The following is a 12,383-nucleotide window of genomic DNA, read 5'->3' on the forward strand; positions in this document are numbered from 1 at the left end:
AAACAATGGTGAATTTTTTTTTACAATTAATTCGTACTTCTTTTATATTTACTTATTTTCTGAAGTGCCAAGTTTTGCTTAGTTTTTGTTTGTTTGTTGTTTTGGCTATTGTATAATTTAATTTCAATTATATATGTCATGCCATTTTTGTTTTGTTAAATTATATACGTTTTAATTCCGAAACAAAGTTAAGAAAAAAGCGCAGTGTTCTCCCCTGTCCAGACGGTGGCATTGCAGCGCTCCGTGTCTTTCCCGGACAGAGGTCACGTGCTCCTCCTGTAGCGAGGCGCATGTTGTTTACCTCGGACTGATCTGATCCAGACTGACCCAGACTAGACCCGATCAGACCCGCACCATGCTCCCGGGGCTCCGAGCCTCCCTGTCCGGCCTGCGCGCTTGTGTGAGCGCCGGCTCCCGGAGATCGATGACCCGCGGGGCGCCGCTGTCCCACAGCCGCCTCCCGAGCCTCGGTACCCGGCCACAGATCCACAGCTGCACCGTGGACCCTGGACTCACGGAGCAGTTCATCTTTGAGGACTGTGTGGACCCGAAACAAGACCTGGACCACGACTTGACAGGTGAAGAGGCTTAGTTTAGACCGAGTTCAGACCTGGTTCAGACGTATTTTAGACCTGGTCCTGACCTGGTCCAGACCTGGTTCAGACCTGGTTCAGACCTGGTCCTGACCTGGTCCAGACCTGGTTCAGACGTATTTTAGACCTGGTCCTGACCTGGTCCTGACCTGGTCCAGACCTGGTTCAGATCTGGTTCAGACCTAGTTTAGACCTGGTCCAGACCTGGTTTAGACCTAGTTCAGACCTAGTTCAGACCTGGTTTCAGATCTGGTTCAGACCTAGTTTAGACCTGGTTCAGACCTGGTTCACCTTCTGGACTGCAGTTGGTGTTGCTCAGCTCCAGGTTAGTTTTAAGCTTCAGCTCAGACCTTGACCTTCAGTCCCCAGATCTCCGTTTAGTCCTGGTTTGTTTCTTATAAAATCATGAATCATTTATTGCTTAGTTAGACCTCACCTGCGAGTTTCCATGGCATAGAAATAGAAAGTTAAAATCATCCTTGGAGGTAGATAACTTGTATGTCATACTATGGAAGATTATAGCCAAAAGAACAACATTTCCATGGAAACAAGTAGGAGGAGGCCCTAAGGACACACGCTTTCTATGTTTTTCAGTGAAATAAACAGAAACAAAAGGAAAAAAGGATTTTTTTTTGGTCTAATTATGGCAAAATGTTACGGACTGTGGCTTTAGATTTTCAACATGCACCTTCTTTTTATAATTATTCATGCAGTCTAGACTTATAAAAAAAAACCCTGGGGACTCATAGTGAAGCTTGGGAGCCCCAGGATGAGAACTGCTACATAGAACAGTCTGACTGCTCTCCCTCTCCCCAGACACTTCCCTCTTTAGTAGTAAACAATGGATATTAAAAATGCTTGATGTTTTGGTCTCTCGTCCAGATGCGTTTCGGATGCCCCCTGACCCTGCTCCTTTGACCTCTCGCGAGCACATTATCCCAGCACACAGGAAGAGGCGGGGCTTGGAACGGCAGCTACAGACTCTTAAGACCATGGTGAGCCTGGATGAGGACCAGAGCGAGAACCTGATCCACTTCCATGACTCCCCAACTTCAAGTCTGAGCCCAGCCCAGACTGGACCAGGTATAGAACACAACAAAACACATTCAGCTGGTTAGAAAAAAAAAATCCATACTGGCCCATCCCTAGTAATAGGCCACTAATAGAACAAGTCCATTAACTACACAGAATGAGCCCGTCGATAAGCTTCTGTCTCATGTCTTGGTCTAGATCCTGATCTAGATCCAGATCTAGACCCAAGTGCTAGGTTCTCGTCAGTCCCCTGCTCTGGCTGTGGGGCTCTGCTGCAGACCATAGACCCTGTGGTCCCGGGGTTCCTGCCTCTGCACCTCTTCAAGAACCTCCAAGACCAGGACCAAGACCAAGACAAAAAACAGGACAAAAACCTGAACAAAGACCAGGGAAAGACCAAAGGCAAACCCAAGTCCAGCTCGAATCGGACTCTGTGCCAGCGCTGTCACCTCCTCACCCACCACCAGCAGATCCTAGAGGTCACGCTGAACCAGGACCACTTCAGACAAACTGTGAGTCCTAAACCCACATCTCAATACAAGACTAAAGATAAACAGAGGGACTAAGGCGCGGGACTAAGGCGCGGGACTAAGGCGCGGGACTAAGGCGCGGGACTAAGGCGAGGGACTAAGGCGCGGGACTAAGGCGAGGGACTAAGGCGAGGGACTGAGCCCAGGAACTGAGCCCAGGAACTGAGCCCAGGGACTAAGCCCAGGAACTAAGCCCAGGAACTAAGCCCAGGAACTAAGCCCAGGAACTAAGCCCAGGAACTAAGCCCAGGAACTAAGCCCAGGAACTAAGCCCAGGAACTAAGCCCAGGAACTAAGCCCAGGAACTAAGCCCAGGAACTAAGCCCAGGAACTAACAAAACCAAGACTAACTGGGTCTGTTTTGTCTAAGATCTCGTCCAGACTTCGCTCAGCCCGGGTCCTGGTTCTCCTGGTGGTCGATTTGGTGGATCTGCCCGACTCGATCATCCCAGACCTCCAGGACCTGATTGGATCCAACAAACAGGTCTGGAGTGGTCTTAACTACTCTGTTCAATATATTGATGATTTTAAGTGAATACAGCAGGTTAGACCACTCATTTCACTAAAACATAGTTCCCTTAGACCTATTTTGTAAAATCATTTTTTCAGCGCTCTTAACGATGTAGTTGTTTCCCCTCATCATTTTCTCAACCCAACTTCATGCATGTTTGACTAATCTTTAAACTCTTATTTTCAACTCGGCATTTTGCAGATCAACTACCCTTTTTACTGTCACATGCACACTGCTCTATATTGACTTTGTTTTCCAATTTGTTTTATTAATCACTGTTGTGATGATCTGATATCCATAGGGGGCGCTGACAGCATGGGGCACTTTGTTGATGTTTACAGCAATGTCAGCTCCCATTGGGCACCGCAGATTTCTAAAGTGGACGTCAGCAGACTTGTTTTTTTAATCACAATGAATGTTGTGATTTTAAAATGTGTAAATTCTAACATAATGATCCACAGGGGTCATAGATTATAACTGTAGAGCACAAGCACAATAGCTCTGATTTAACGTAATTTGTGTAAAAAAGCTTGTCTAGGTTTTTCTACTTATTTTATTTTGGTGAAGTTTACAATTTTACTTCCTGTTTGGACATGGACAACAGATGTGGCATTCGTAGAGTTAATTCCATAACTGTCACCCGCAACCATAATATAAACAATGGCCAAAATCTTCCTTATGCATAAATAGTTTCTGTGTTATGGATAGAATTTTCAGTGTTGATGACATAGGTAGAGGGATTCTGTTTTTGAACTCACCTCTACTTGTACTTTTTGTAATTTTCAACAGTTTTTCCTAGGTAAGCACTGGTCAGATACTTATCTCAGATATCGGTGCCGATACTGATAAATTTGCAGTATCAATATCAGCTACCTAAATATCTGGTCAGCCAATATTCTGGTTGGACATATACATCAATGTAAACCCAGGGACTAAACCCAGGGACTAAACCCAGGGACTAAACCCAGGGACTAAACCCAGGGACTAAACCCAGGGACTAAACCCAGGGACTAAACCCAGGGACTAAACCCAGGGACTAAACCCAGGGACTAAACCCAGGGACTAAACCCAGGGACTAAACCCAGGGACTAAACCCAGGGACTAAACCCAGGGACTAAACCCAGGGACTAAACCCAGGGACTAACTAACAGTTCCCTGTCTTGTCCTGTAGGTGGCAGTAGTGGGCACAAAGCTGGACCTTCTTCCTGTCTTGACCCCGTTGGACGTGAGTTGTGTAAAGAAGCGGCTCCAGGAGTACATCCACACTGTGACCGGGTACCAGCCGCTGTCCGTCAACCTGGTCAGTGCCAAGACCGGCTTCGGGATCGAGACCCTCGTCTCGGGGCTCCACAGGGTCTGGAGACACAAGGGCGACGTGGTGCTGGTGGGGTCTGCTAACGCCGGGAAGTCCACACTCTTCAACGCTCTGCTCGAGTCCGACTACAACCGACTCTCAGGGTCCCGGAGGGCTACGGAGTCACCTTGGCCTGGTACCGCTGTTACTGGAACTACCACTGCTACTAGAACAACTACTACTACCACTACTACTACTACTACTATCACTGCTACTACTACTGCTACTAGAACTACCACTGCTACTGCAACTATTACTGCAATATGTACTACTGCTAAATTGCTACTTTTACTTCCAAGTGGGCTGCAGTAGGGTGTGGTTTTTGTTCTTGAATTGGGTGATGTCATAATCTCAGATGGAGGGCGAGGCCAATGTAACACTATGGGAGTCATAGCAAACGACGAAGTTAAATCTGTCCGACTGAGGGTCTACACAGACATCTATGGGAGTCACTGTTTTTGAAAGGAATCTCCAAATTTATAATCTGGAACTGTTAAACCTTGTCATCAAGTCCTTTCAACTGACACCAATCAACTGACAGTCTTTGTTGTTGGATAATTGCACCGCTTTGTGAAGGCAAACTTTGCCATAAACTAGTCCTGTCACCAAAACACATTAAAAATCACTATTAGATCAGTTTCCACAGTCCATAAGTCAGGTCTGATCTCTTTTTGTTTCAGGGACCACTCTGAACCTGCTCAAGTTCCCCATCCTGAACCCGACCCCAGCACGGCTCCTCCGACGCCAGCAGAGATTGAAGGAGGACGCCATGCTTCTCCAGGGTATTGAACCGGGTACGACAGCGGGTACAGAGAACAGGAGGGGCCAGGAGTGTGGGTACGTTTCAGGTAAGTCAGTAGAAGCTTTTACTCTGGACAGTCTTGCACCAGTGGTATCAGTTTAGATTGGTTTGGTACAGCCTTAAAACAAGCTTCACTTTCCATGCATCCGTTAAGGCCACATGGGAATAGAAGAGAAAGTACTACTATTTAATGTGGAAAATCACTTTTTATTCTATTCTACAGAAACAGTGTTTTTATCAACATTATGGTATTGAGACCATTCCTTAATCAAAATAATCAAATCAAAATAAAGTTTCAAATTTCTCCGTATCGCCATATTGTCTACACTTTTTCAAACTGTGCCAAAAATTGCAGACTTTAACCCTCGCCTGGCTTCTTTGCTTTGTTTTTGTCCCAGGGCATGTCGGGAGAACGTTCAAAACCCTCTCCAGACCTGAGGAGATCCAGTTTGATCCAGACGTGCTGGCTTTTGGAGAAACGGAGGATGGACTTATGACCAGACCAGGTTGGAATTCTTGTTTAGTCTTAGTTTAATTCTTGTCTAGACCTGATTTATATTCTGTGTTTGTTCAGTTGCAGAGAAAATTGAAGAGGAACTGGCTCCACACCATGCGAGAGATGCACACTGGCTCTACGACACTCCAGGAATCCTCAAAGACCAAGATGTAAGGGAGCAGAGAGCCAGAGGAGCAGAGAGCCAGAGGACAGAGGAGCAGAGAGCCAGAGGAGCAGAGGAGCAGAGAGCCAGTGGAGCAGGGAGAGCCAGAGGAGCAGGGAGAGCCAGAGGAGCAGGGAACGCCAGAGGAGCAGGGAACGCCAGAGGAGCAGGGAACGCCAGAGGAGCAGGGAGCGCCAGAGGAGCAGGGAGCGCCAGAGGAGCAGGGAGCGCCAGAGGAGCAGGGAGCGCCAGAGGAGCAGGGAGCGCCAGAGGAGCAGGGAGCGCCAGAGGAGCAGGGAGCGCCAGAGGAGCAGGGAGCGCCAGAGGAGCAGGGAGCGCCAGAGGAGCAGGGCCAGAGGAGCAGGGCCAGAGGAGCAGGGCCAGAGGAGCAGGGCCAGAGGAGCAGAGCCAGAGGAGCAGAGCCAGAGGAGCAGAGCCAGAGGAGCAGAGCCAGAGGAGCATAGCTTTGTTTTATGACTAGGACTGATAGAATTAGGCCTGTCATATTAACATATTAAATTCCTTTGGGTGGTTAATAGATATGAATTCAGAAAATAACATTTTTGATAAAACATATGGTCCATGTGGTCACATATGGTGAGAAGGATGCTTAGGTGGGACATACATGGTCAGAACACGATGCTTGATAAACAGTTGAAACCAGTAGTTTGCTTACTCTATATAAAAAGACACATGCTTTGCAAATAAACACAGGGACGTTTGTCCCTGTGTTTATTTGCAAAGCATGTGTCTTTTTATATAGAATTTGCAATTTTTGAAGACATGTCCTGTAGTCTGATGAAACTAAAATTGAACTGTTACTGTTGCAAACCTGACAACACCATTCCAAGTGTGAAATACCAGGGTGGCAGCATCATGTTGTGGGGTTGTTTTGCTGCAGGAGGGACTGATGCACTTCACAAAATAGATGGCATCATGAGGAAAGAACGTTATGTGGAAATACTGAAGTAACATCTCAAGACATCAGCCAGAAAGTTGAAGCTTAAGCACAAATGGGTCTTCCAAATGGACAATGACCAGAAGCATACAGCCAAACAGGTCACAAAGTGGCTTAAGAATAACAAAGTCAGTGTTTTGTAGTGGCCATCACAAAGTCCTGATCTCAATCCTATTGAAAATTTATGGGTAGACCTGAAAAGGGATGTGCGAGTATGGCAGCCTACAAACTTGGCTCAGTTACACCAGTTCTCTTGGGAAGAATAATTTTGGTAATTCCAATTAACCTAAAATGGGAAAAGTTTACTCTGATTTCATGTCAGATAGTGAGAAAAAAAAATGTGTCTTTTTATAAAGTGTATGTTAACTTCTGGTTTCAACTATTTAAGTTTAGAACTGGATGCTAAGGTGTGACCATATATGATGACAACAGCATGCTAAGGTGTGGAAATGTATGGTTAGAGCAGGATTCTAAGGTGTGGACATATATGGTCAGAAGTCAAACAGGATGCTATGGTGTGTTCCTTGTGTTTGCTGCAGATGCTGAAGCTGTTGACCGAGCAGGAGATCCGGGCTGTGGTCCCAGTCCAAGCTCTGGTTCCTCGGACTTTTGTGCTCAAACCAGGTTCTTGTCTGTTTGTGGGAGGTCTAGTCCGCATCGACTTCATCAGTGTGAGTCCTAATTCTCCTACTACACACTGTACTACATGTTACCTCCTAGATCTGTTGAAATGAAGTAAGTTTGTGGCAGAGTTTGAGAGACTTTCTGACCAACGCCCAACTAACTACTTCAATCTAGCCCTGATGTGCAGTATTGCTCCAAACAATTACAAAACATGTTGTAGAAACTAGTTAATTCTGTTCTGATTGAGCAAAGCCTCTGGTCTACTCTACAGTGGGGTTAAAACATAAATCACAAAAGAATGTTGTTAAATGATCCTAGTATGTTCTTCCTCTAATGGCTCATTTTTGACTATTGTTAAAGGTGGGGTATTTCACTTCTATGGGGTATTAACTGCTAACACATACATTTTTAGATCACTGTGTCACCTTTTGGTGTTGTGAAAATGCTATATTTGCCCTAAACAACATATTAACATATTTTACACATTTCACTTTCATTTTTAACACTCCAAAAGGTCTAAATTGTATAATACCCCCCCCTTTAAATAATCACAATTTCAATTATGACATAAATAAATCCATGAAGTACCTGCATTCATACAGTTCTTGTTATTCGTGGAATTTTATACCAACCTGTACAAGTTAAATTATTTTAAGACCTGGTCTAATCCTGGCTTAGACTGGGTTTAGTATTGGGTTTTTTTCAAAGTTCAGTACTGGCTTAGGCCTTGTTCTAAATGCATTTGTTTGTGTTGCAGGGCCCTAAGTCGGCATGGTTCTCGGTTCTGGTCTCTGGTGAGCTCCCGGTGCATGTGTCCAGTGTGGAAAGGGCGGACAGCGTGTATGAGAAGCACGCGGGGGAGAGGCTGCTCGGGGTAACACATTTGCACACAAGATTGTCCAACTTTGCTATAATCAATTTTACATCATGGTCTAGATTAGCATTCCCATAGTATGTGACCAGCATCATGGCATAACAACAACAATTGATACTTAGGAGCTGATGTCATCAACATACCCTGGGGGTATGAAGCTAACTGTAGGCACTGCTCTGTCTGAAGCTCTGTTACTCAAGTTAAACTTAAGCTGATTTGTGCTGTTAAACAAGTCCCTCTCAAATAACATTACAGTCACAAGCTAGCTAGAATTAGCCAAGTTTTTCAGTGAGTCACTCTCACCTTTTTGTTGGAAATCAAACTCCTAAACATGACCATGAACACTCAGATTGATCACAGGCTCCTGAAAATGTGCTCTTTAAATCCATTTTGTATTTTTCTTGAGTTTCAGACTATTAAAACTTTTTGTGAGAGTTTTTTCTAATATGTGTGATGTGGCGCCATGTTAACCGCTGAACATTACGCCATACACATGTATGCATAATCCCCCCTCTGCATGATGTCACTGCAGAGTATCTCTTGAACATAGTGGTCCTATTTCACAAAACAGGTTGAACTGACCTGAGTTTAATTTGTAACCCAGAGTTATTCTACTCAGACCAGGCCAAGCCAGAGTTTGTTCAGCTTGAGTTTAGCTGAGGAGAGGGTTCACTATGACCACGATAAACCGGAGGAGGCTCCCATCCTCGAGGAAAAATCCCTTCTACATTCTGTTTGAATCCAGAAGGGTCTGGAATCGGACCATGTGGGTGAAAAACCTCTGTTCTGACTTGGACTGGTTCAATCACAGCCGCTACTTTGTATCTCATGTCTCTCAAATGCTGAAGACATCTCCTCTTGAAAATTCTCTAGCTATACAAATACAAGCTTGTGGTTCTGGCTGGACATGTAAAGAGGAACAGGGGAAGTCATAAGACTGAGGGTATAATCAGATTGGACATTAGAATGTGATGTTAAGTCACACTTTGGAGAACAATTGTCTAGACTAGAAATTATTGCTAGAATAGTTTGTTTAAATTGAACTAAACTATATATAACAAACACCTTTTGTGATTTTGAGCATTACTTGTATTTAGTCTTGTTAAATACTCAGTGAGGCCACAGTACATGTGTGCTGTGATCCTCATGTGCCCCATGTTACACATCCACAGTCTAAACCAGAACATCACATGTGCTGTGTCAGACAGTCCTCAGATCCTCATGTTGGATCTGCTGCCCACACTGTTTTTGTACACTTGAAGATTAAAGTATCATCATTAGGTTCAAGTGTTTTGGTAATGTTCCTAAGTTTGCTTTATTGCTGTGTGCTACCCCAGGTGCCCATGGGAGGAGCCGAACGGATGAAGACTTTTCCTAAACTCCTCCCCTCTGACCTCCAGATCCAAGGAAAAGGCTACGATGAAGCAGCGGCAGACATCAAGATCTCCTCTGCAGGTACCAGCGGTGTACACTGCAGTAAAGATGTATAAGTACTTCAGTTATAAATCATTATGTGCTGTAGGTTGGGTGGCTGTGACTCCGCCTCCTGGTGATGTCATCGACGTGAGGGTGTGGTCTCCGGAGGGGGGTGCGGTCACTGTGAGAGTGCCCTCTCTGCTGCCTCGTGTGGTGATGCTCAAAGGAGCACGCATCAAGAAGTCTGCTGCCTACAAAACACGCAAACCCCCGACAAAACCACTGTCCAGCCAATCAGGAGCCAAAAAGAGCAAAAGCAGGAAGGGGCATGCTGGTGCTGCAGCGTCCATTATGGGTCAATGATATGTATGTAATGCATTTTCAGACTTTTGGATCTTTAAGGTATATTTTGTATCTATGTACAGTACAAGTCAAACGTTTGGACACTTTTTTGTTTGTTTTTCTTTATTTAGAATGTAGATTCTCACTGAAGCATCAAAACTATGAAAGAAAAAACACTTAAAATAACTCCAAACTTGTTTTAGATACATCTTTTTTTGATAGCCACTCTTTGCTCTGATCCCTGGTTTGCACTTTTGGCATTTTGAGCAGGTCAGTTGGTTGTTCTCCACTGAGGAAGGAGCCTGTTTTCTGCTGATCTACTTTTATCAGGGAATTTAAATAAATCTGTCTCACTCCTATTTATTCCACATTTTTTTGGTATTTGGCAATTTTTTGGCACTATTTAAGAAGAAAACAGTGGACGAACAGCCAATATCACATTTGGAAATGTTCCTTATTATTGTCATTTCAGAAAATCTTAAACTAATCTATAAACACACAGACACATGGGGCATATTTGGTGTCTTCAGTATGTCTATAAAAAGGAGAAAGTTGTTAACAAAGTAAACAAGTGTCCAGACTTTTGACTGGTAGTGTATGTGTGTATGTCTCCAGATACAAAAACATTGCACATGATGGCCAAGTTGTTGTTTAGTTGTTATTTATTCGTTCTCCATGGACAGGTTGAGCAGACAGAATGTGATGAGCAAAGGAAAAAAACCTCCTCACAATCAAGTTGATGTGTGTGATGTGTGGGCCTGTGTGTGTTTATGAGCATGTCTCCAGGCTTCATAGTTACATACTTACTTCATAGACTTTTGGTGGTATCAAACAGATATACATAAAATAGAAATGAAGACAAAGAATATGAAAACCATGTTAGAAGAATAACACGGCTGCATATAAATATGTACACATTCATTGTTGAACATATGTACAGTTTTATGGCTCTTGTTTTGTCAGAGCAAAATCTTTGTGGAAAATAAAAAAAATGTTTTTGTATATATATTTTTTTCTTTCTAAAGATAAAAATATTTCATTAAGGTGAACACAAACATACATCTTTCTTTATTAGAGCTTTCCACATGAAACAAAAACTGTCAGAAGTTGAGTGTCTCTCAATGTAAATTAATTATAATGATTTTTTTATTTTTTTCTAGAGCTTCAGAAAGTGTTAACATTCTTCACTCACATGATTGTGGACATTACGACACACATTTTCTATGGAGCCAAAAGCAAATGAGGCGGTTCAGCATTTTATACATGAAATACCAGTGAAAAAGTTTGGACACATCCTCTCATTCATTATGTGACGACTTAATTTTATATAGACACAGACACATCAAATATATGAAACAAGATATATAGAATTATGTAGCAAAGAAGAAAAGTTGAATAACTCAACAAAATATTTTTCATATTCAAATTCTCAAAGAATCTAACCTTTGCTTTATAGACAGTGCCACAAACCCTTATCCTCCCTCAGTGAAGTTCATGATGAAGTCTCTGAAATGGTGTCCACTTCACACCTGTGCCAAGCAGAGATCAAAGCAAAGGATTAAACTCTAAAACAAGTTTGGAGTTATTTTGAGTTTAATTTTGTTTACTACATTCACATGTGTTATTGTTAGTTTTGATGCTTCAGTGAGAGTCTACAGTGTGAATAATCAAGGGAATGAAGAAACATTGAAAAAGTGTCCAAACCTTTTAATGGTCATATATTTCCTTTTTTTATATAGTTACAAATGTTTTATTAGCCACTGTCTCCTTTAAAAATTAACTTACATAAGCATTACAAGATTTCACCGTTTGCAGGCAATGGTTCCAGTGGTGGGAAAAATGTAAATCTTACGCAACTTAATAAGTGAAGGAATTCAAGTATCTCAGGGTGAGGGACAGACGGATACAAGCGGCCGAAATGGGCTTCCTCCACAGGGTGGCTGGGCGCTCCCTTAGAGATGGGCTGAGGAGCTCAGTCACACAGGAGGAGCTTGGAGTAGAGCCACCGCTCCTACACGTCGAAAGGAGCCAGCTGAGGTGGCTTTAGCATCTGTCCAGGATGCCTCCTGGACGCCTCCCTAGGGAGGTTCTGGGCATGTCTCACCGGGAGGAGGCCTCAGGGAAGACCCAGGACATGCAGGAGGGGCTATGTCTCTCGGCTGGCCTGGGAACACCTTGGGCTGGAGGATGTGTCTGGGGTGAGGGAAGTCTGGGAGTCCCTGCTTAGACTGCTGCCCCCTCGATCCGGCTCTGGATAAGCAGAAGAAAATGGATGGATGGACCTTAATAAGACCATGAACACTTACTCAGCACATAGTAGGCTCCTGTACTCGATTGACACACACACGCACACACACCCCCACACACACACACACACACACACACACACACACACACACATACAAATACTTCAGTACATCAGTACATGCTGTGGTCTGCCAGTGAGGTAATGCACAACCCGGGACACCAGATATACATGGATTTTCCAGTTTCTACATGGCTGCTGGACGGGAGGTGTACTCCATTTATGCTTATGCCTATTTATAGTTACCATGGTGACACAATGCATGCACGTTAGCTGGCAAAAAAGTTTTTAAAAAGACAGTACAAATACAAAAAGGATCTAAACAGCACATTTTCAGGAGCCTGTGATAAAACAGAGGGTTCATGGTCCTGTTTAGGAATTTG

At 43.8% G+C, this 12,383-nt stretch overlaps 1 protein-coding gene across 1 annotated transcript; it reads left to right on the top strand.

The window, feature by feature from the left end:
- Window positions 1–257: 257 nt before the first annotated feature.
- Window positions 258–10,696, top strand: noa1 (nitric oxide associated 1). The gene is made up of 12 exons (XM_033966471.2): window positions 258–578; window positions 1,476–1,676; window positions 1,824–2,137; window positions 2,526–2,639; window positions 3,838–4,156; window positions 4,701–4,868; window positions 5,221–5,328; window positions 5,397–5,488; window positions 6,979–7,110; window positions 7,821–7,937; window positions 9,275–9,392; window positions 9,460–10,696. The coding sequence occupies exons 1-12, from the start codon at window positions 356–358 to the stop codon at window positions 9,714–9,716; spliced, it is 2,163 nt and encodes a 720-aa protein (XP_033822362.1). The 5' UTR covers window positions 258–355; the 3' UTR covers window positions 9,717–10,696.
- The last annotated feature ends 1,687 nt before the right edge of the window (window positions 10,697–12,383 follow it).

Source organism: Periophthalmus magnuspinnatus, chromosome 5, assembly GCF_009829125.3.
Source record: "Periophthalmus magnuspinnatus isolate fPerMag1 chromosome 5, fPerMag1.2.pri, whole genome shotgun sequence".
Classification (NCBI taxonomy): Eukaryota; Metazoa; Chordata; class Actinopteri; order Gobiiformes; family Gobiidae; genus Periophthalmus; species Periophthalmus magnuspinnatus.